A 23,540-nucleotide genomic window follows, 5' to 3' on the forward strand; every position below is an offset into this window, starting at 1 on the left:
ATTTATTTACTTACTTCAAAGACAAAATTACAGAGAGAGACAGAGAGGTCTTCCATTTACTGGCTTGCCCCCTAATGGGTTTTATGAGTAGGGTTGGGCCAGGCGGGGTCAGGCTGAAGGCAGAAGCCAATGGCTTTATCCAGATTGCCCACTTGAACCCTGCGATCCAAGCACTTGGATCATCTTCCATGGTTTTGCCAGGTGCATTAGTAGGGAACTGGATTGGAAGTGGAGCTGCCAGGACTCAAACCAGTGCCTATAGGAGATGCTGGCCTGAAGTAAACTCGGGTTTTTACTAACTCCTAATTCCCATGTGATGCTGGAAGGTGATTGGGTTATGAGGGCAGAGTCCTCTTTATAATAGAGACCGCCAAGGTAAGCATTTAGCCTAGTGGTTAGGCTGCCAGTTAAGATGGTGGCATCCCATTTGGAGCGCCTGGTTCAGTTCCTGCTCCAGCCCGATTCCTTCCTTCCCTTCTTTCTTTCTTCTTCTAGATCTACTTACTTTTTTTAAGAGGCAGAGTTTACACTCAGAGGGAGAGGGAAATCTTCCATCCACTGGAAGAGATTGGTTATTTTCTTGCTTACAATAGTACAGACACCTGTAAAAACATTCAATTTTGCTTTTTAAAAAGTATAGACTAGGAAATGAAAGTCGTTTGTGTTCTCATTTCACAGAGCAAGCCTCGGTATGTAATCTTCCTGGGTTTTTGAAATGTACAAACACATACATACATTTTATCTTTCTGAGAGTCAACATGTTTCATTTTCAAAGTCAGGTGTTTGCTGTGAGCAGAGAATTACCAAGCACAACAGTTGCAAACAAGTAGCTAGCTGGCATTAACAGCTGGGCTGTCTGCACGTGGAAGCTCTCAGGCAAATCTGCTGTGGGAGAACAGAACAGCTAAAGCAAATGCCAGAAAGGCTTTTAACTCTCCAGGACTCAGCCAGTGAGGAACTAGGGGAGGGACATGCGTGCAGAAAATCAAGGAGCTTTCAGTAGAGCACCTGGTCCTGCAACGTCTTTGATGAAATCTCACTTTCCCTGCACTTACGGAGTCTGACAGGACGACGGGTGAGGCTGTTTCTCAATCTTCGTTTGCTTTTGCTCATCATGGTATAACTTGTTTTTTAAACAAGAAACGGGGCCCATATCCTAAAAGTCGTTGTGAAACTCCCCACACCCGCGTCAGAAGGCATTTGGTTATCTTGCCGCGTGAGCAGTCTCCGTCTGAAACCAGGGCGCCGTGATAACACACCTGTTTGCGCGCTTTCAAACAGTCACTACCTCTTTCAATTCCGGACCCCTCCATTTTTAAGAGGACGGTAGGGACAGAGGATTCTGCGATGGAACGGCAATAAGCCGTGCGCCCAGCTCCCCCCTGCCTGGTGACCCTCTGGGATGTTCTCTAGGGTTCGAGCCTCTGGACTGAGCGGCGGCGGCCCCTTTGAAGCCAGCGCTGCCTGCAAACGCCACACGCCGCCGGAGCCTCGGGCTGCGGCGCCTCCGGGAGGGCGGTGATGACGACACGGCGAGGCGGGACCTGGCCGCGGGGCGGGGCTTCAGGAGGGAGGTGCGCGGTGCGTGCACGCCGATAGGCTGACCGCGGGTGACGTACTGGGCGCCCGCCTCCTGTCCCCGCCCCTGCCCTGCCAGGCCCCGCCCCGTCTCCCCTCGCCGCCGTCGCGGCCCCTCCAGGCGCTGGCGCAGCGATGGCGGAGGCGGTAGAGCGCACGGACGAGCTGGTCCGCGAGTATCTGCTTTTCCGCGGCTTCACGCACACGTTGCGGCAGCTGGACGCCGAGATCAAGGCGGACAAGGAGAAGGGCTTTCGGGTGAGGGGCCTGGCGGGCGTGGCGAGGGCAGAGGCGACCCGAGGGAGCCCGGGAACAGCCCCCCGCCCCCACCGCCCTCAGGGGCCGGAGCTGCGCTGTCACCGGCGGCGAGGGGGGCTCGGCGCTCCCGGCCGCAGCTTGACAGATGAGGAACTGAGGCCCTGGGACGGCTTGACTTGCCCGAAGTTGTCCTGCGAGCCGGGAGCCTTGCCGTGGTGCCCTGACTCCTGCCTGGTACACCCTGCCTGGCCTCCCAGCAGGTGCTGCTGACCAGTCCATGGCTAGGGTGACCATGTGGCATTTTAAGAACCAGGGTCGGGTAGGTGGGAAATTCTGGCGGCAGGCCGAAAGGAAGGATTGGGTTTCTATGGCGGTGGGAGCAAAGGAGACAGGCAGCCCCAGAACATTGGCTAGGTCCAAGCATCTGATGTTTGAAGTGGCCTCGCGGTAAATTTTGCTTCTGAGCATCGGAAGAAGATCTCACCGTATGTATTTAAAAACATGCCTTTCTGGCCTCTGATGTGGACTTCCGTTGCGGTTCTTGGAATTGACACGGGTGTGTGATCTGTGTGTCTCGACTCCACGGGGGGCTTGGCTGGTGAATTGGGAGGCAGTGAGCTCGGGACGGGGCCCTGGCTGGAGGAGTCAGGAAGTCCAGCCGCTTCTAGTGGCTGTTGAAGCGGGTTCTCTCACCTCTCTGGGACTCGGCGCTCGGGTCTGTGCTGTGTGGCACCTTGTCCCGATGGGCTAGTTTTGCTCCTCACAAGGAGGTGGCTTGTCTGGTGGGCTGCCCAGCTGCCTGGGGTTTGGTGATCTTTGGTTAGCAGGGGTTCATGAACACACCTCCTCGTGACCCTTGGAGTCCTGGAATTAGTTACCAGCTAGGAGAAGGACCCACTTGTATGCACTTTCACTTTTATTGCTCCTATTTTTTTTTAACTTTTTTTTTTTTTAATTGGAAAGGTAGAATTACAAAGAGAAGGACCAATTTTCCATCTGTTGGTTTGCTTCTCAAATGGCCACTCGGATGGAGCTGAGCCGATCTGAAGCCAGGACTCAGGAACTTCTTCCCCACCTCCCGTGTGTGTGCAGGGTCCCAAGGCTTTGGGCCATCTTCTGTTGCTTTCCCAGGTTATGAGCGGGGAGCTAGATGGGAAGTGGGATAGCTGGAACCTGAACCAGCGCCCTTACGGGATCCTGGTGCTTGAAGGGAGGAGGACTAGCCAGTTAAGCCATCACGCTGGGCTTGTTACTTTTATTTAAGCGAACCTCCCCCCACCCCTCTCGCCCCCCGGGAGGTTTTATTTGAAAGCAGAATGACAGATCTCCCATCCTCTGGTTCACTCCCACATGCCTGCAATGGCCAGACCAAAGCCAGGCGCCTGGAATGCTCTTCGAGTTTCCAGCATGGGTGACGGGAGCCCGGGGACTTGGATCATCTGTTGCTGCTTTCTGAGGCCTGCTAGTAGGCAGCTGGTATAGAAGCAGAGCGGCGTGGGTTTCAACTGGTGCTCTGGTATGGGATGGTGCTGTTATAAACGGTGACCTAACGGGGTGCACCACGATGTGGGGCCTCCCTAACTTACCAGATTTTGAACATCTGGAAGCCGTGGCATTGGGGAAAAGCGCTGTTCTCTGGAGTGAGAGAGAAGTTCTGTTCTGTGTCCTTTCACTTTCCTCCTGAGCTACTTTCTCTCACCAGGTGGACAAGATTGTGGACCAGTTGCAGCAGTTAATGCAGGTGTACGACCTGGCTGCCCTGCGGGATTACTGGAGCTACCTGGAGCGGCGGCTCTTCAGCCGCCTGGAGGACATCTACAGACCCACCATCAACAAGCTGAAGACCAGCCTGTTCCGCTTCTATCTTGTCTACACCATCCAGGTGCTCGTGACAGCGATTCTGCTGTGGTTGGGGAGACAGTCTCTTGATCCACAAACAGACTTTACTCGTGACTCCTCCGGAGGACTACATGAGCTGTGGCAAGGGTTGGGGAATTGCACTGGTTTTACGGTTTTTCTTTATCCTTGAACCATCTGACCTTCTGCCCGTTTGTTTCCTTTCCTGTTTGCGTGGCGTTGGACAGGGTATGAGTTGCTTGCCTGAAGTTTGTGTAACAAAGATAATTGATTTGGGGGGCTAAGGCAGTTAGGTTTTTAGAACGTCATTTAGGGACTCATTTTCAGGATGTTGTGTATCCTTCTAACTGCAGATGAAAACAGCTTTGACATGAGAAAGGGGGTGGTATTCCTTTCTGTTATGGAGTTTGTAGGTCCTGCTTGGCCACCCACCTGGCAGACAGCTACTCCACAGGCTAAGGCGTCTCACCGCTGGGTCTCTGTCTTTCCCCTCCAGACGAACAGAAACGACAAGGCCCAGGAGTTCTTCGCGAAGCAGGCCACGGAACTCCAGAACCAGGCCGAGTGGAAGGATTGGTTTGTCCTCCCCTTCCTGCCATCCCCAGACACCAACCCCACCTTTGCCACCTACTTCTCTCGACAGTGGGCAGACACCTTCATCGTGTCCCTGCACAACTTCCTCAGCGTCCTCTTTCAGTGTATGCATATCCTTTGGGTTGTCCGCAGCTGCAGCCCCAGCCTCACTCCTCCGGATACTGCGCACAGCAGCTGCCCTTCTTGCTGCAGCCTTCTCTTCTGCCTGTGATCTTTGTCATGGGTCATGTGAGGGGGCTGGGCAGATTGTGGTTATTTTTGTCAGGAAGCCAGGAGTCACAAGTCTTAGTTCTGCTGCCCTGCCGCTCTAGGAGTCGTGGACATGTTTGGGCAGGGGCAGTGGCGGCAGAGGGAACTAGCCCTGGGTTCTGGTTTGGAAGCCAGCTGACACACCAGTTTTTAAAGCACCCCCTCTGCGTGGCATGTGTCCCCCAGGACCTCACTTGTCTTTGCTGGGATTAGGCAGCAAATGGGAATGCTTTGCTGGGCACTCCCTCTCTGACCTCGGTGTTCCTCTAGTTGCCAGAAAACAGTACAAATATACACATGTGGATATTTGAAAGGGAGAAAAAGAGAAGGTATGAGAACAGCCTACATGTAACTGTGCCTTTTTTCTCCCTCTTCTCTCTGGAAGACTGGAGATCCCCAGGCGTGCCCTGTTGTTCCTGTTCTCTGGGCTGGAAATCTACGCAAAGTGGGGGGAGCCTGCTTTGAATGGGTTGCCGGATGGGGCCTGGGTACCGCTGAGCTTGCCTGGTGGTGCCGGCCTTGGCCTCTGGGAGGACCAGCTTCTGGCGGAGGCAGGCAGGGGGCCTTTTCTGCCTTTGCCCTTTCTGCTTGTGGGAATCCCTCCCCTGCTGGCTCTGCCTCTTGGCTCTCAATGCTGCCACTTCATCCTGAGGCTTTCAAGTGGAATCAGCAGGGTAGCTGCCCAGGCCCAGTGGTTAGGGCATGACCTGGCCCCTCTAGGGTCATTCAGACAGCCGCTCCAGGGCTTCTAGGGACACAGGGATGTCCTTCACGGGAGATCACACACAGAGGAGCCACAGCTTGCTTCCCCTGTGGGGAGGTCCCATCCGCTGTGTGCCCCTGATTGCAGCTGTTCAGGGCAACCAGAAGAACGGATACTCCAAGCTAGAGGGCAGATGGGGTGGCATGGGGCCCCAGTCTGCAGGAAGCTGTCTTTTCCAGTCTCCGGTTTTGCCCAGGAGGGGTCAGTCTTTCCCAAGGGCCTGTTGCTATATGTGAGGATCAGGCCTGTTGGAGTGATGGGCCTGGGGACGAGGAAGTGGCTGCTTGATAACGTCGGGAAGAACCCCCAGCATTGATCCTGTCTTCTCTCCCCGAGTCTCGTGTTCAAGTGCCTTTCTGCTGTGCCAGGGGTTTGGGAAGGCAACAGGGGTGTTCTGCAGAGCAGTTTATTCTTTAACCTCGTGCACCAGTCCCTGTGATCCTGAACTTTGACGCTGAGTGCCAGAGGACCAACCAGATTCAAGAGGAAAATGAAGTTCTGCGGCAGAAGGTTTGTCAGCTCACTCACGCGTGTCCTTGTGTGAAGCTAAGAGGAGCACGGGCCAAAGATACACGGGGAAGCTGGTCTTGGGAATTTGGGGGCTGAAGCCATGTCTGAAAGCTAGAGACAAGGTCTAGGTGTAATACACAGTGTAATGACGTGGAAACCTCTCAGAGGAGAGCGAGCGTGAGCCTTCAGGTCGCTCCGACACACCTGTTTTCGTCCATCTCCAGTCCTCTTCCACATAGAATCACATGTGTGGCATTTATGATCCTGAGGCCATGTCACTGGTCGTACTCAGCCACGCATTTGTCTTGTTTGACAAAACCGTAAAGAGAGGGGACTGTGCCTTCATGTTGTTCTTGACGAGCATTTCTGTATTCTGAAACTAAAATCTCTCTGTGATACATAGTCGGGAGAAGGAAGATTCTTTAAGCTGCTAAGGTTTTTGGTGTGTGAGATTTTTCTTTAGGTGAAAGGTTAAAAATGGTACAGTTAAAAATTTACCCTGCAATTTACTTACAACTTTTATCCCGTGAGACGTCTAAAGCCTGATTTTATAGACTCTGAAGAAGAAATCAGATTGAATAGATGCAATTTTTTTTTCCCTTGGCGAATTCAAGAAGAAGGTCCAGTAACAAAAAGAGTGAACTTGGATTTTTAGTGGCTTGGTGTTCTTACCTCTGTCCAACACTAGCTGTCATTTTTCCTTTTTTTTCCCTAGTGTACAGTGAGCAGAGAGGGGGATGGGTTCCCTCAAACCCAGGGAAAGCAGCGCTTGGAGTTACTGAGCTGGGGTTGGGATGGGATGTGTCTGGAAACTTCTTTACTGGGGGAAGACGAGGCAAGATCATGAGCTTACTCTGCTCCACATCTTTGTAGCTTTTTGCGCTGCAAGCTGAAGTCCACCGGCTGAAGAAAGAGGAGCATCAGCCGGAAGAGGAAGAGATCTTGGTGCAGCACAAATTGCCTCCTTACGTCTCCAATATGGACCGCCTGGGGGACTCTGAGCTGTGAGTGTGTGTGGAAGCTGGGCATGGGAGAGCAGTGGTCCCCTCCTCTCCTTGGTCTCCTGTGCTCTGAGCCACACATGTCACTCCGCCCCCACCTCGACTCCCCACCTCCCATGTCTTATGAGGGAGATCTGCCAAAGAGCCTCCTTGGCACACATGGCACTTGATGTAGTTTTGTATGAGCCCCGTGACCTCTAAGGTTCTCCAGGAGTTTTTCTCAAGCTGTGAGCCTCTGGCTGTGCCTGGGGGGAGGGAGAGCTGTACGGCCCTGCCAGGCACGTAGGCGTCCGGATGTGCACAGCCTGGATAAATGGACCACAAGCACAGATGTCAGGCCTTGGGAAGTTTTTCTGTACCAGGAATGCCTTGTGTGGAAGGTTTGGCCACCATGGGCTAGATGCGGTTCTCTGTAGAAGCTTGCTGCTCAAAGAGGTGGGCAGGTAGAGAGAGGAGTTTAAAAAAATAAATTAAAAAAATAGCCAGTTAAGTCAAAAGCCAGAGGTGGGTAGCAGCAGCCAAAAATACAGGCATAGAGGAGCCTTTGCCATCTGATGGAAATAAACTGTGAGCGAAAAACTGGACTGCCAAAATGTTTTAACATTTATGCTAAAAGAAACAAGTGACATTACTTTTACCCAAAAGTGTTATTTTAACATATAATGAATATATGAAATATATGGATAAGCTGTTTTTATTTTTCCTTTCCATGATGAGTGTTTGAGTTTTGTTGTATTAAACCCTCAGCATGTCTTTTTGAACTAACCACATTTCAACTGCTCAGTAGCGAGTGTGGCCAGGGCCAGTCGGATGAGGTGGCCCTCAGAGGAGCCAGCCAAGCTGCCAGCTCCCTTTGTACACGGAATGGTACCAAGAGGTACCATTGCTACCAAATCGTACCTTGCAGGCCTGACCAAGGCCCCAGGTGCTAGCACCCTCCCTCGCCCAGCCGCTCTGTGTTCTTGACTGTCGCACGCCCCCTCCAGCCCCCTGTGTGACCCTGTGTTGTGTCTGCTTGAGCAGAGCCATGGTGTGCAGCCAGAGGAGCGCCTCCCTCTCCCAGTCACCACGGGTGGGCTTCCTGTCCTCGCTGCTGCCCCAGAGTAAGAAGAGCCCTTCCCGGCTGTCCCCGGCCCCAGGTCCCCCTCAGGCTCAGAGCTCGGCCAAGAAAGACTCCTTCAGCACTCAGGTAAGTACCAGTCCCATCTCTCCAGTGCTGCTCACAAGCTGTTCTTCCATGCCTCCCTGGTGGCCATGCTTATGCCAAGTACACAATTCCCTTTCCCCTCAAGGCAAGTGATAGTCCTACAGGAAGAGCAGACTGTAGAACTGTGTTGGAGGAAGTGAGAGAGCAGGTGGGGTGGGGGATCCACCCAGTGCATTCCCTACCCCATCACCACCCTGTGGCTGCAACCACAGGCAGTTAGGGGTGCAGGTGACCCAGAGGGACTGCTCTTCTGCGGCCACCCTGTGTCCCCAAGGGAAGTGGTGGCTGGCAGATGACAGAAGGTCAGTTTCGATGGATCCCTCTTTTCTGTAAACTTCCAAGGAAATCCTGAGTGCTTGCTACTGTTTTCATGGCTCAAGTGTGATTTCAGACAATTCTGAAATCTTGAATTTGCAGTTTAGTATCTGGCCGAAGTATGAATCAAGAGTTACCCAAGATTTCCTGCATTTTGCTTACAGGTTGATGTTTTCTTATTCTGCAGAGGGCTTGCTGCTGCTTTTCACTTTGTCTTAAGACTGCCAGAGCTGGTCTTTGATGCTGGCTTGTGTCGCAGATAGCCCAAGGTGCCACTGAGCCGTTTGCCTAGTGTAGGCTGTTTGACACTTTTGAAAGGGATGAATTCTATCAGTGAAGGTTTGGCAGATTCACTTACATAAAGGGACTTCAAAAAGCTCATGAAAAATCTAATTAAAAAGTAAGTATATTTTGATGTCCATTTTGAAATCCATGCATAGTTTTGCAGACTGCACTGTTCCATGAACTTTCTGAAGACTTGTACTTTATTGCTTGGGTAGAACGCTTTCCCTTGTGATGTATTTTTACATCAGATAAAGTGAGTTCAATCTGTGTCTTTCCCTCCTACCCCCCTTGTCTTGAGTTACAAGGGATGTGGCAGTTTAAAGCTACTTCTGTACCTGGGGAAGTGCGGTCTGCCGCAGGCTGCCGCTGCAGTGTGGGGGCTTCCATCACAGCACCTGGTAGAGTGCGTTGAGTCGGAGAGGCTGAATAGGACACTGGTTAAGAAGGAGCAAGCTACTGGCTTAGCATCAGCGCTCAGATCCCCAGAATGCCCCTCTCCTGAAAGAGGCGCACTATGAACACGCGTGGGCATCAAAAACTATTACATCAAAATAAACTTATCTTTTAATTCCATCTCTCTACAAATGTTCACAGTGCTCTGGAAATAGTAATATTTACTCCATAAGGGAGGATTAACTGAGCAGATAAAAGGAGAGCTTTTGGTATCTGCAGTGCGTTGCAGATACTTCTATTCTAGTAGAAGTTGAATTCCTGCATCCTGGTCTGCGTGGCTTGTGCAGTTCCGTTCTGAGACCTTGCGTGTCATCCAGGCGAGACACTGTAATCATAGCGCCCGTGAGGACTGAAACAAAGAACAGTCAGTAGTTGGTTGTTTTCCTTCCTAGCAAAGGTTTATATTTTAAAGTGAGAATTCTAGCTCTGTGGCTAAGTAAGTTTTACTGTTTGCTTTCTGGGGGTCTCTGGCTGTACAACATTTTATAAATGTAACAGGTAGTGATGGATCCCTTTGAAATGAGCTTGAAACTAAAATTCTGTTTACCTTAAAATGAATAAAAATACAGAGGCAGCTTCCTTGGTCGTGCTCTTTATGTGTTCAGGGTCTGTATGTCTTGAGGTGAGGTTGCCATGCAATTAGAAACCTTGTGCAGTGTACAGCCAAGAGATGAGGGTCAGAGTGAATAATTTGCAACAGAATATTCCTTACCTTGCCTTTAAAACGTTCTCCTATTGGACAATCCTTGGGTTACCATGTGGTATGTCAACAGAAGAGAGTTTCCAATCCTTGAGATGGGCCATCTACGATCTGAGAGCTTGGCGATCAGGCCACTTGGTTTTCACTGACAGGGTTATTTAGATTGGACATTGGTGTCTTGGTTCTAAAAACAACCCATTCAAGAAAGTCACACGAGAAGCTTAAAGATCGTCTAGTTCACCTTCATTTTTATTTATTAATTTTTACATTGTTTACATATTTGAAAGGTAGAATACGGAAAAGGAGAGGGAGATATCTTTTGTCCACTGGCTCATGCCGCACATGGCCACAGTGGCTGAGGCTGGCCCAGGCCGGAGCCAGGAGCCTGGAACTCCATCTGGTTCTCCTATGTGGGTGACTAGACTCAAGCACCCGGGTCACCTGCTGCTTTAGCTGGAAGACTGGTCAGGAGTGGAGCTGCTGGGACTTTGAACTAGCACTCATATAAGATGCTGGCATCACAGGCTGTGGCTTAACCCTCTGTGCCACAGCGCTGGCACAGTCTAAAGCTAAGAGCCAGGACCCCCTTCTGGGTCTCCCATGTAGTTGCAAGGGCCCAAACACTAGGACAAGCCTCTGCTGGCGTCCAAATGGGATGCTGGTGTTGCACAGAATGGATTTTCCTGCAATGCCACAGTGCTGAGCCCCAGCCCTCTGTTACCTTTGATGCCCAAGTTTCAGAATACAGTTCCAGATCCCCTCTTGTCACCACCAGGGCAGGGTGGCAGGGTCACTTCCGGGAATTTTGATAGTACATAGCTTTGAGTTTGTGTAAAGTGGCACAAGTTTTTAAAGAAGCAACATTTGCTTTGTCAGTGAGTACCAAGCCTGTAGCCCTTCTTGCTGCTGTTGCACCAGTGAGCACACACACAAAAAATCAGCTGTACATTAGTCAATTTACATGTTGCTAGTTTAACAGTAGAACCTCCTATTTTAAATATCATTTCCATAGGGCATTGTAATCTTCACTCATCTCAGTATTTTGCCAGCTTGTTAGTGGTCACTGACACTAATATTGTTAAAAGAAGTACAAAGCATTTTTGTAAAATAGATGTCAGTCTGAATTCTCCAGGCTTTCATTAGGGTTGATTACCTGCCTGCCCCAAACTCCAGCAAAAAGGAAGTAACCAGCAAGTCTCAGGTTCCAGGTTTTCTGGAAACTCCCATCATGGGAGGGTGCGGCAATAGCCAGCTTCCCTGCTGGGGCACACAGCCTGCAGTGTGTATTCCCTCCTGTCCCAGCCTTGGCCCAGCTCCTTTCACACCCACTTAGTGAGCAGATAGGAGTGCAAGTGGGAATTACCTTATTACGGAGATAGCCTTTAATTGACTGTAATGTAATGTAAGGAGAACAAAGCCTCCAGGAGTGGCTATTAGTGAGTGTTACTGTGTCAGATTACCTCCTGGTTATAGGGGAAGTGAGTAGTGACAACAGCTGCCCAGGGGCTGTTCCCAGAGATCTTGGCAGCAGTGGATAGGGGGCTGGGGGCGGGGAACAGGGAGCCCTCTTACCATCTTTGCCCATGGTTTGCGTGGCTGGGCTGTGCTTCCCGGGAGGCCACACTCCTGGAGCTGCTCCATTGTGAGGCCTCATGGCAACTCTGCAAGGTTGTGGACTTCCTCCTCATTGGCTCAGGCTGCTGACAGTTAACTGCTGTCCTGCTCCAGCATGAGTTGTGGATGTGTCAGATGGTAACACAGTATCTCTCACTATCTGTAGATCAGGAAGCTTCTAGAGTGTGAGTGTCTGTAATCCAAAATCAGAAGTGCTCTAAAGTGTAAATCTTTTGAGCACCAGCAAGAAAAATTGTACACTGTGAAACTTTGCTTCATATTGAGTTATTAAAATTATCGTAGGTTGGGCCCGGCGCGGTGGCGCAAGTGGTTAAGGTCCTCGCCTTGCACGCCCGGGATCCCATATGGGCGCCGGTTCTAATCCCGGCAGCCCCGCTTCCCTTCCAGCTCCCTGCTTGTGGCCTGGGAAAGCAGTCGAGGACGGCCCAAAGCTTTGGGACCCTGCACCCGCGTGGGAGACCCGGATTAGGCTCCTGGCTTCGGATCGGCATAGTATCGACCCGTTGCGCTCACTTGGGGAGTGAATCATCGGACGGAAGATCTTCCTCTCTGTCTCTCCTCTCTGTATATCCGCCTTTCCAATTAAAAAATAATAAAAATAAATCTTTAAAAAAAAAAAACTGTATAAAATTATCGTAGGCGATGAGTGCAGGAGGCGTATAGGAAGCATGAGTGAATTTTGTGTTTAGACTCTGTCCCATCACCAAGATACACCTCATGGTGTGTTTGCAAATATTCCAAAATCCATGAAAAAATTCAAGACCTAAAATACTTCTGGCCCCAGAGGACTTGGTGTTACTCATCCTGGATTAGAGCATGCCTGGTAGGTGCACAGGTCGTCCTTCCAGCCGGTCGCTGCTGCTGTAGCTTCCTGCCCATTTGCTCATCTCTTGGCCACTACTGAGTGTCCAGTCTGTGGCAAGCAAGGTGCTGGGTGCTCGGGATACAAAGACATGTACAGTAGGGTTACGAGTGGGACAAGCTCACAGTGGGTGCGTCTCTGTGCGCTGGTCATTCTCCCGAGTACGTGGTTCCACCAGCGTCTTGCACGCCCTCTACCTCTGTAGAACCTCTCTGTCAGACTTTGATGTACTCATTTAAGTATAATGCTGAGTTGGGCCATGACCACTTCTTTTTCTGTCCTTTTCTTCCCTTTTCCTAGTTTTTTTATTTTTACATACTTTCCAGCTTACTGAAAAGTTGAAGAAATAGTATAAAGAACTATCCTGCCCGAGGTGCAGTTGAGTTTTTGCCATGCTTGTCTTCCTGTCTGGAGTGAGAGTTCCTGGTCCCCACAGCCTCACCAGCATCTTCTGTTTGGCTCTAGAGCTTTTGCCAATATAATGGGTAAAAAAGGATACACACTTGTAATTTGCCTTTCTCTTTAAAGAGCAAAGCTGAATATTTGTGTGTGTGTGTGTATGTGTGTAGTCTGTTTTTGTGTATTTCTTATAAATTGGCTTTCCCTATTTTTATCTGTAGATACTGGTATTTCCCCTCCAATGTTAAATATTTCCTGTGTCATGGATTTTAAGCATTTATTTATTTATTTTAAGCATTTATTTTTGATGTTTGTTGCAGACATTATATTTCAGTGTTTCCTTTTATCTTTTGACTTTGCTTGTAGTTTTGATCAAGCAAGAGTTTATTTTCTAACACAGTCAAGTCAGTTGGTCTCTTATTTCATTTGGATATTGAATCAAAATTCATCTTCCCCTGTCGCTGCGTCATGGGAGCATTTATGTATGTTTTCCTCTTGTATCATTTCATCTTTTACATTTAGATGTCTGATGCATTTGGAACCTGCATATAATGTGATGGTTGGATTGATTTTTTTTCATTTCAAATGACTATCTGGTTGTCCCAACATCATTTATTAAAATTCCCATCTTTGATCTAGTAATTTGAAAATGCTAACTTTATTAAATACTAATTTTCCATGTGTTATTGAATCTGTTTCTAGAATTTCCTCTGCATTCATTTTTCTCTCCATTCATGTCCCGGCACCACAGACTTAAAACATTCACTCTGGATTTTTTTGGTTTAAATTTCTAGAAGTGTATTCTCCCTCATGGCTCTTCCTTTTTGGTATTTTTCTTGTTATTCTTTTGTCTATTTATTTATTTTGGATTTACTTATTTGAACGTGTTAGATCTGCCATCTGCCGTTTGATTCTGCAGGTGACCCCAAAGACCAAGGCGGGACCAAAGCGAAGCCAGGAGCTTCTTTGAGGCCCCCTCCCCACTCTCCCCACCCCTTCCCGCCCTGATTCAGGGACTCAAGCACCTGAGCTATCTGCTGCGAGCTTTTCCCAGGCTAATAGCAGGACCCTGGATCAAAAGCTGACATCTTTTAAATTAGGTTTTAGTAAAGGATTTATTTTAAAGAGTTACACAGAGAAGGGCAAGACAGATTTTTCCACCTGCTGGTTCACCACCCAGATATTGGGTCAGGTTAAAGCCAAGAGCTTCTTCTGGGTCTCCCACATGGCTGGCAGGGGTCCAAACTCTTGAGCCACCTTCACTGCTTTTCCCAGGCCACTAGCAGGGGGCTGGATCAGCAGTGGAGCATCTGCGATGTAAGCTGTCACCCTTGTGGGTCTCAGAGTCATAGGGGGGTGGCTTAATCCACTCTACCACAATGCTGATGTTTTGATGATGTTGGGATACCCTGTCCAGGAACAGATACCTTTCCTTTGTTCAGGGTTATTTCATATCATTTAGTGTTTTTAAAAAATATATATAATATTTATGTGTAAAGTTTATTAGTTTTTTTTTTTTAATATTTATTTGAAAGGCAGCATTAGGGAGAGACGGAGCTCTTTCATCGGCTGGTGCACTGCCCAGAGGGGTACAACTGCCTTTCTGAAGCATATCCTTGCCTAGGGAAGGGTAGAATGGGGAAGTGGGAGCTTCCTGTTGGAATGGGAGAAAACAGTGAAGCCCGGAGCTTCCTCTGGGTGTCCCGTGTGAGTGCTGGGACCTGATACCTGGGTTCTCTACTGTTTTTCCAAGCATTGTGTTGATGGCATGGAGTGTGGGACCTGACTGCGCTCAGCCCTCTCGGAGTCAGTGCTGGACTCCTGCCCCTTAACCCAGCTCTTGTGCCTCGATCGAGCTGTTCAGATTCATCTCTCCAGATGTGCAGTGCGTCAGATTGGGGGACACAAGTGACCTGTCCCACTCTTAAAGGGGAATAGAGACTGCAAAGGAGAAAAGCCTGGCTGCTGTCGGCAGCTAGAAGGCCTACCTGGCACCGCTGGAACGGCTGCCCAGTCCAGTTAGTGAGGGCCTAATTGGAGAACTGTCCAGTAGGGAAGCCAGTCCCCTGGCTCTCATTCTGCTATTGGTCTTCCCATCCTGGGCACGAGGGAAGAGACTTCTCACAGCCAGCTTCTTGTCTCCTAGTCCATCAAGGGGAAGGACCCAGGCCCTGGAGCCAAGGAGGGGAAGAGCCTCCTGGGTGGGCTGGCCCCTGTGGAGTCAAGCTGGGCCCAGCACCGGCAGCGGCGCCTGCAGGACCACGGCAAGGAGAGGAAGGAGCTGTTTTCTACCACATCTTCCCAGGTACAGGAGGGCCTGGGTGCCCCGGGGTTGGCCCACGCCACTGCTGTGGAGTGCCGCAGGGCCCCTACTCTGAGTGCTGCTGCCGGCGGAGCGTGGTTCCCTCTTGGTGGCTGTTGACATACCGAGCCATCCTGCCCTGGCTTTGACTGGAAATGCACCTGGAGTCCGGCGTAGCCCTCGTGGTCTGCAGCTCCTCTGTGGTTTTCCTTTTTGCTGTTGACTTACTCCCCCTGCACCCTAAGGGAGCAGTGGGAAGAGCATGGGTGCTGCAGAGCCGGTGGAGTTCCCTGATCCTCCCCCGAGGCCTGGGGTGTGTCAGGTGAACGCACAGTTGTCATGCAGCTAGCACGAGCGGCCACCAGGAAGCTGACCAGAGCAGCTGGATGACCCAGTCTCAGACTTGTGCTGGCCACTCCCAGGAGGGGATCCCGGAAGGTGATGGTTGATGAGGGAGTGTAGTGGGGTGGGGGCAGGCTTAACTCTGCAGGACCTGGCTGCACACTCAAGTTCTGCAGCTTGTGACCTTGGACTGGGCATTTAGCTTCTGCTGCACCTTAACTTCCAAACTGTTAAGATGTGGTAAATAATACCTTCTCACAAGATTTGGGTGAGGTTTGAATGAGCAGAGCTGTATCACAACTCGGGGCCTGGGACACAGCAGGCTACCACTGAGGTGTGTGCCCTGAACCCGGTCTTCTGTGACCAGGAAGGACGGGGACAGGTGCGGCCCTCTGCCAGGGCGAGCTAAGTGTTGCCTGCCCTCCTGGCTCAGGGCTCACCTCTAGACCCTGTGGCCAGCCAGAGCCATCCAGCAGACCCTGGCTGCAACTCTGGTGTGCTCCTGGGTGCAGGGCCCCTTCCCAGCTGACCTTCTCCATGTTACCAGCCCCAGGCTGCAGAGAAGAAGCCAGAAGCTAGTGGCCCAGAGGCCGAGCCCTGCCCGGAGCCCCCCATGGAGCCTGTGGGGCCACCGACACGGGTGTCCATGGCTGGCACGGAGGGTGGAGGAGCCCGCCCCGAGCAGCCCTTCATCGTGCTGGGGCAGGAGGAGTACGCTGAGCACCACTCGTCCATCATGCACTGCAGGTAGGCAGGCCAGGGGCCACCAGGGACAAGGTTGGCAGCCTGGGCTTTCAGGCAGTGCTAGGGCAGGTGCAGCAGCGAGGGTGCCCTGGAAGGAAGCTGGCGTCTCCTGCAAGCTCAGAGGAGGATTGGACAACTGCCCACCTGGCAGTCCTGCTTGGAGTTGGCACTGGACCTGCCTTGCCACCCTTCCTGTGTCTCTTGAATTTTAGCAACAAATTAATTGTAACCATCCCCTCACCACCCTCCCCCATCCCCCGACCCAGTCAGTTCCAGGGTGCTGCGATGGTGCTGTTGCAGTTATTCCCACTGAGGAGGCTTTACTTCATTGAACTTGGCCCGGCAAGAATGAACACTGGTGGGGTGTGATTTTCAGGAGCAGGTGGGCTCCTTGTCCTGACTGCCTTACTGGCGATGAGACATGGGCTGTCAGCCTCCAGGCAGGTGCCCAAGGCAGGCCTGTGGCTTTGGCTCGCACGTCTAGTCCCAGTGTCACCGAATGAGCAACCCAGATGTCCTGTGTGCTTAGCGAGTATTCCTCAGACAGCAGCTCATTTCTGGAAAGTTCCTCTGCTTGTCCTTCCAGGGCAGGCCTCCGGGGGTTACTTTTGAACACTAAAGAAAGCCGGGGAAGCAGTCTCCTGGCTGCAGGCTGAAGAGGACCGAGGGTCAGGCTGCCAGCATCTCTTTCTGTTGGGTCTAGAGTGGACTGTTCAGGGAGGAGGGTCGCCAGCCTCGACGTGGATGGTGTCATCAAAGTGTGGTCCTTCAACCCCATCATGCAGACCAAAGCGTCCTCCATTTCCAAGTCACCGCTGCTGTCGCTCGAGTGGGCCACCAAGCGGGACAGGCTGGTGAGTGGCTCCTGGCCCGCAGTGCTGGCTCTCTCGGGCTCCCCATAGGCTAGGCTGAAGCTGCCCCTTCCACCAGGGAGCAGCCGGGGACTGCCCAGCCAGAACTGGCCCTGCAGGTTCCCATTCGGGTGGCGCTGTGGTTCCTGGGTTTGCAGGACTGGAATGAGCTGTGGAGCTAGTGGACAGGACTCCTTCCTGCCTGCACAGTCTGCCCAGAGGGGACCCCCCATCCATCTGTGTTTCTGCCCTGAATTCTTGCCACTTGCCCTCCTGTCCAGGCCCCTGAGAAGCAGCTTAGGATTTCTGGCTGGCTAGTGTTGGTTGGGGGTGGGGGTGTTCCCTTTTGTGCTTCTCAAAGGCCTGCTGCCCTCCAGGAGTGAACTTTACCAAGTCCCTTCCCCCTCCCCGGCTCTGCTATTTGAACGGGAGGGCAGTTGTAGTTAAAGAGGTGAAAATGTTTTCTCTTCTGATCCATTTGGTGGGGACCACTCCACCGCACCCCACAGCCTGAGGGGCACAACCTGTTTTTCTCTGCTTCTACCTGCCTTGCGGCTCTGGGACGTCGGGCTTGCCCCGAGCATGAGCAGGTCCCAGTCCGGCTGGAGATGAGCAGGTGCCAGTCCAGCTAGGACTCCTGGGTGGCCTCAGGCCAGGCTGCTGCTGGTACCTCCCTCTGCCCATGCTTCCCGCTGACCCGGGCGCTTCTTGCCAAGCACGTCACATGTTCCTCAAGACGCGGATGGACTCCTCCGTTTGCCCAGAGGCCTTCACAAACCCAGAGCTGTTCCCTGCAGTCACCTGGACGGGCAGCCTCTCAGGCTCCATCCCCGGCCAGGGCCACAGCCACGGAGGGCCGGGCTTGACCAGCACCCAGAGGAAGGGCTGGAGCAGCTGGGACTTATCCTGCAAAGACAGAGGCTCTCACTGAGCAGACAGAGCATTTCTAGAGTACTTGAGGCGATGCATCTCTCCCGTTCCACAGATGTCTTGTGGTTTTGCTTTTGCTCAAGGTCAGCTCTAATGTCCTTATTTAGTCAGTAAGTTTATCGCTTATTTATTTTCATGGATCCAAAGGCCAGAGACAATGGTCTTCCATTTGCTGGTTTATTTCTCAATGTCTGCAATAGCTGAGGCTGGACCAGGCCGAAGTAGGATGTGGGAACGCCATCTGGGTCTCCCACGAGGGTGGCACCTGAGCCATCCCCCGCAGTCGCCCAGGGTATGGGTTAGTAGAAAGCTCAAGTTCAAAGCGGAACTAGGACTCAAATCCAAGCACTGAGAATTTGGCATGTAGGCAACCCAAGCAGTGTCCTAACCACTGTGTCAAATAGCTATCTCTAATTAAAATAATAATAATAATAATAATAAATGTATCTGAGAGGCAGAGAATGAGATCCTGGGTGCTGGTTCACGCCCCACATGCCCTCCTCAGCCCCTCGAGTGGGACTGAAGTCAGCGTGAGGAACTCAACCCGGTTCCTGTGTGGACGCTGCGGTCTCAGATATTAGACTCATCAGCTGCCGTCTCCCAGGGCGGGTTAGCCTGGAGCTGGAGCTGGGCTTAAACTCTGGTGCTCTGGTATGGGAAGTGCCTCTTACCCGTTGGAACCCAGGAACCTGGCTTGGTTTCTGTAATTTTAAAGTGAGGTTCTTTGTAGCCAGATTTCTCCTGACTTGCCGGAGGAGTGGAGGAGCGGCTTGAGCATGCGCCTTGCAGTAACAGGCCTGGGCTCTTCCTGTCCCAGCCTGCTTTCATACTGTCCCTCTCACTTCCTGCCCATTCTCATTCCAGCTCTTGCTGGGCAGTGGCGTGGGCACCGTGCGTCTCTATGACACAGAGGCCAAGAAGAACCTCTGTGAAATCAACATCAACGACGATATGCCCAGGTGAGCTGGAGGCCTCCTGAGTCTTGTGCCAGCCCCCATACAGGGCATTCCCTCCCCTCCCTGTAGGTTGTCCCAGCATCTGACCCCTCCTCGTGTGTGTTGCAGAATCCTGTCTCTCGCGTGCAGCCCCAGCGGGGCATCCTTCGTCTGTTCAGCTGCGGCTCCAAGCCTCACTGCCCAGGTGGACTCCTCGGCCAAGGGCATGAACCAGGTTCCAGGCAGACTGCTGCTGTGGGACACGAAGACCATGAAGCAGCAGGTACGGGACCTGCCTGGTGCCTGGGCTGCCCAGCATCTGCCTGCTGCCTCACAGAGGGGCTAAGTCATTTATCTAAAGAACCAATGAAGAATTAAGTGATTAGCCCCTCTGTGAGGCTGGTCCATCTGCCCCTGGCTGAGCGTTTCTGTGGGGAGGGAGGGGTGCACTGGGAGGCCTGGGCATTGGCAGGACTCAGTTGTTTAGGATCGCCTGTCACAGGAGGCAGCCCATAACGTATTGGTCTCTGTGGGCCCATATGACTTTTCAGCAAGGTGTGGCTTGGCATGCACTGTGAGTGCATTCTGGGCAGGATTATTGTCTCTGTGGCACAGGGACCCTGTCTGTCCCCAGAGCACAGGTCACAGTGCTGCACCTAGCAATGGCTTGACTCCCTGTTTCCAGGAAGAGGGGAAGGGGAAGGAAGGGGGAGGCCCACCTGGGCTGCCTCTGGGGTCTGTGGCTGAGTGGACATAGTCTGCTAATCACGTGCCTGGTCCTCTTCTTTTGCTCTAACAGCTCCAGTTCTCCCTTGACCCAGAGCCCATTGCCATCAATTGCACAGCCTTCAACCACAATGGGAACCTGCTGGTCACGGGAGCGGCCGATGGCGTCATCCGGTTGTTTGGTATGCAGGTGCCCTGGTCAGTCTTGGTCCCAGAGCGCTGAGTTGGACAGATTCTGGGTAGTTGTGCAGTTCCATTTCAGATGCGTGTGCTAGAGCTTAGCTTTGGTCTGAGTTTCAGAAACACCATCTTGTACCAGTCTGCCTGGAGCTGGAGTCAGTAGACACAGCGGGTGAAGGTGGGCTCAGCTGTCCCTGGCTTCAAACGGAAGTCCTGGATGCCTGTGTGCGATCCAGGCAGACACAATAGAGGGATGCTCTCCTACCTGCTTGCTGTAGGTGGCTCGCTCGCCTCTGTCCCCAGGGCATAGGACATCCTATAGGAGGGACTCACAGACTTACAAGCTCCCTGGGTGAGCGCCAGCCCTCTCCTCCAATCCCCCTACAGCCTAAGCCTCCCCTTGGCCCAGCAGAAGGAACCGCTTGTGTACCTCCGAGGCAGCCTGGCTCAGTGGTGCCCTTTGGGTTCAGGATGCCCTCAGCCTCCGGCACAGCGGTTAGAGGCAGCAAGGCCAGCTGGTTTCCATGGTGTCTTGGCCGGAAGCTTAGTGACATCTCTTTGCCTCAGACATGCAGCAGCATGAGTGTGCCATGAGCTGGCAGGCCCACTGCGGGGAGGTGTACTCTGTGGAGTTCAGCTACGACGAGAACACCGTGTACAGCATTGGCGAGGATGGCAAGGTAAGGGGCGGCAGGATTGCATTCAGAGTGCCCTGCAAGACTGGGCTTCGACACTGACCTGTGAGCTGGGGCCTTTTCTGCTTCAGTTTTGTGATCGGTAAATTGGGGATAAAATGGAAATCCGTGACTTAGGGTTTAAATGAGGCTGGTGGGAATGGGCTGTTCTTATGAGAGGGGAGAACCACACCCTTCTTCCTTGGCATACCAGTCACTCATCTCACTGCTGATGGATCCAGGGGCTCCGGATTTACACTCGAGTGAGCTTGGGGGCTGTGGTGGGTATCCTAAGAGCATCCTGGGAGTGTGGAGCTGCTGGGGGGCTGGGAGAAGCTTCCTCAATGTATACACGTGTGGGCAGAGTCCAGAGCTATGCCAAGGAAGCCAGGGGGGATGCTACGGGAGGCTCCCCGCGTGGATCCGCTCTGTGGCAGGCAGGTGCCTGCCTTGTGGGGAGCATCGGAGGGATTGCAGTGGATCAAGGCCAACGTCCGTAACCATCCTCCTGCCCCTTCGGGATTTTCTCTGTGAAAAACAGCGATTTCAAGGTGAGGTCATCATTTTGTCACACAGGCGCTTACCCTGAAGCTTGCCTTCCTGCCTGTGTGGGAAGGATTCCCAGGGAAGCAGTGGCCTGTCCCCAGCAGGTGTGTGGAGCCACGTCGCATATGCGCCACTGACGGTGCAGCCCAGGCACTGGAGCCAGATGTGGCTTTGTCCTGTGTGCCTTGTTCCTCTTGGGGAAAACAGCGATCGGGCTGTGGGCATGTTAGTGCTAACGGCCTCTGAACGTGACCCCTCTACCTGAGAAACCAAGAACCATGTGAAGTCACTGCAGTCCCCTTCTGCAGTCAGGCCCAGGAGAAACAAGGGTTGGACTTGAACGAGAGGCTTCTGTTTTCCTAGATTATTTTTCCCTTAAAAAGATTTTTTAAAAATGCTTGCGTGTGGTGGTTTTATATGTATAGGACTGGAGTGGGCTGTGAACCTGTGAGCCCAGCAGCAGAAGCGTGGCTGGGGCAGCTGTGATGCCCGCACCAGCCGGTGCGCCAGGCTTGGTCCTGGCTCTTCGTCCCGGGCTCAGGGGCCCCTCTGAGAGCTCACTGTGGTTGTGCTTTGTGCCCGCAGTTCATCCAGTGGAACATCCACAAGAGCGGCCTCAAGGTGTCTGAGTACGGCCTCCCCTCCGACGCCACAGGCCCCTTTGTCCTGTCCGGTTACAGCGGCTACAAGCAGGTGCAAGTGCCGCGGGGCCGGCTCTTCGCATTTGACTCCGAGGGCAACTACATGCTGACGTGTTCTTCCACGGGGGGCGTCATCTACAAGGTAATGGGGTGCAGATGTCGTGGACAGAAGGGTGCTCCTCTCCACAGAAGGGAGATGTTGATGGGGGGCGGGTCTCACCTGGACACAGGCGGTGTGAGCGCACAGCTGGACAAGGGGCAGTGCGGAGCCTCCCCCGCTGAGACACATGTGTTGAACGGGCACAGTGTACCCAGCTCAAGCAGCAGCCAGGCCCCTGCACCGGAGTGTTATTAACCCTCTAATCTCTTAAAGCTGCCTGTGTACAATGGGAAGACTGTTCAGTCCCTGGAAGCTTAGTCTTAGGTGACCCTGGCTGGGCCAGCTCTGCTTGGGGTACATTTTACCTTAGTTGGGTCACCTTTGTGTTTTGCCCGCATCAGTTTCTGGTTTGTGGTCAGACTCGCTCTCTACCCAACTCATAGGTTGAAAGGATTCCCTCTAACTGGTCACATGGGATCCATGGCTTTGGGACCAACTGAGCTCCGGCACTCATCCTTACAATGGCTAAATGGCTCATGGGTTTCGTGTTTTCTCCATGAAGCTGGACACCTTGTGTCTCTTGCCCACAGATGTCCTGTGTAGCAGGACTGACCGTATTCCACCTCGCTCCCAACTCCCTTTCCCTGTTGGCTTCTGATCATGCACACGTGCATGTGGCTGCCAGAGAGCAGTGCTGGTGGGGTTAGGGCCTCCCCACAGTACAGGGGGCTGCGGGCTGGCCACATTGCAGGGGACCCTGCCTTCCTGCAGACCCCAGCTTGGGGAGTAAACCCCAAATAAGCAGGTGCGGGAGTATGTGTTGGGAAATGAGGAGTGATGCTAAGGGAATGAGCAAAGTGGGTGCAGGAGGCACGGCAAGTACAAGCCAAGTCTCGGGTGACGAAGAAAATGCCCTCTTTGAAGAAGCTTCCCAGGCACTTGTCCACTTCAGCTGGACTAACTGAATTTGGGAAAGTGAAGGCCTTTCCTGGGCCGAGCAGTTCTAAGCAGACTCTCCAGGAAGATGGGAGTAGCTCCCACAGGGGAGCTTCTGAGTGGTACCTGCTGACGTGGTCTCGTCTCTCCTGTTCTCTCACAGGTAGGTGGCGATGAGAAGGTTCTGGAGAGCTGCCTGAGCCTGGGCGGCCACCGGGCCCCCGTGGTCACCGTGGACTGGAGCACAGCCCTGGACTGCGGCACTTGCCTCACAGCCTCCATGGATGGCAAGATTAAGCTGACCACACTGCTGGCTCACAAGCTCTGATGGACCCACCCAGAGTGCCACTCATGGCGCAGCATGGGCCTGGGTGATCCCACTCATGGCACAGCATCGGCCTGGGTGCTCCCACTCACGGCACAGCGTCAGCCTAGGTGCTCCCAGTCGTGATGCAGCGTCGGCCTGGGTGCTCCCACTCGCAGTGCAGCGTCGGCCTGGGTGCTCCCAGTCGTGATGCAGCGTCGGCTTGGGTGCTCCCACTCACGATGCAGCGTCAGCCTGGGTGCTCCCACTCGCGGCACAGCGTCGACCTGGGTGCTCCCACTCGTGGTGCAGCGTTGGCCTGGGTGCTCCCACTCGTGATGCAGCGTCGGCCTGTGTGCTCCCACTCGCGGTGCAGTGTCGGCCTGGGTGCTCCCGGGGCAGCTCCCTTCCAGCACCACAGGGGGGCGCTGCGACTGGAAGGGGAGCTTGAAGTGCAGGTGGCCCGCACTTCCCAGATCAGAGTCGGGGACTGTGCCAGGAGCGCACTTCAGCTGTGGGAGGAAACTCAGTAAGAGGGAGAAACATGGTGACGACTGCTGTGTTGGCCCAGAAGAGATGGACAGTATTTTGTACATGTTTGTTCCTTTTTTAAAAAAAGAAAAATCTCTTGCGTTTCCCTGGTGTCTGTCTAGGATGCACGTG

General features: G+C 52.8%; 1 protein-coding gene across 4 annotated transcripts; it reads left to right on the top strand.

Moving 5' to 3' along the window:
- Positions 1 to 1,690: 1,690 nt before the first annotated feature.
- WDR91 (WD repeat domain 91) lies at positions 1,691 to 22,904 on the top strand. Of its 4 annotated transcripts, none has more exons than XM_041002167.1 (15): positions 1,691 to 1,836; positions 3,539 to 3,718; positions 4,190 to 4,397; positions 5,727 to 5,809; positions 6,683 to 6,813; positions 7,834 to 7,999; positions 14,813 to 14,971; positions 15,864 to 16,057; positions 16,758 to 16,908; positions 18,700 to 18,794; positions 18,900 to 19,053; positions 19,570 to 19,678; positions 20,244 to 20,356; positions 21,482 to 21,679; positions 22,737 to 22,904. In XM_041002167.1, the coding sequence occupies exons 1-15, from the start codon at positions 1,714 to 1,716 to the stop codon at positions 22,899 to 22,901; spliced, it is 2,229 nt and encodes a 742-aa protein (XP_040858101.1). In that variant the 5' UTR covers positions 1,691 to 1,713; the 3' UTR covers positions 22,902 to 22,904. The 4 variants fall into 4 exon arrangements, with proteins under 4 accessions (XP_040858101.1, XP_040858104.1, XP_040858100.1 ...); XM_041002166.1 differs by having other exon boundaries at positions 1,694 to 1,836; positions 15,858 to 16,057; XM_041002170.1 differs by lacking the exons at positions 20,244 to 20,356; positions 22,737 to 22,904.
- Positions 22,905 to 23,540: the final 636 nt, after the last annotated feature.

Source organism: Ochotona curzoniae, unplaced genomic scaffold (assembly GCF_017591425.1).
Source record: "Ochotona curzoniae isolate NIBS_2020 unplaced genomic scaffold, NIBS_Ocur_1.0 scaffold_2476, whole genome shotgun sequence".
Classification (NCBI taxonomy): Eukaryota; Metazoa; Chordata; class Mammalia; order Lagomorpha; family Ochotonidae; genus Ochotona; species Ochotona curzoniae.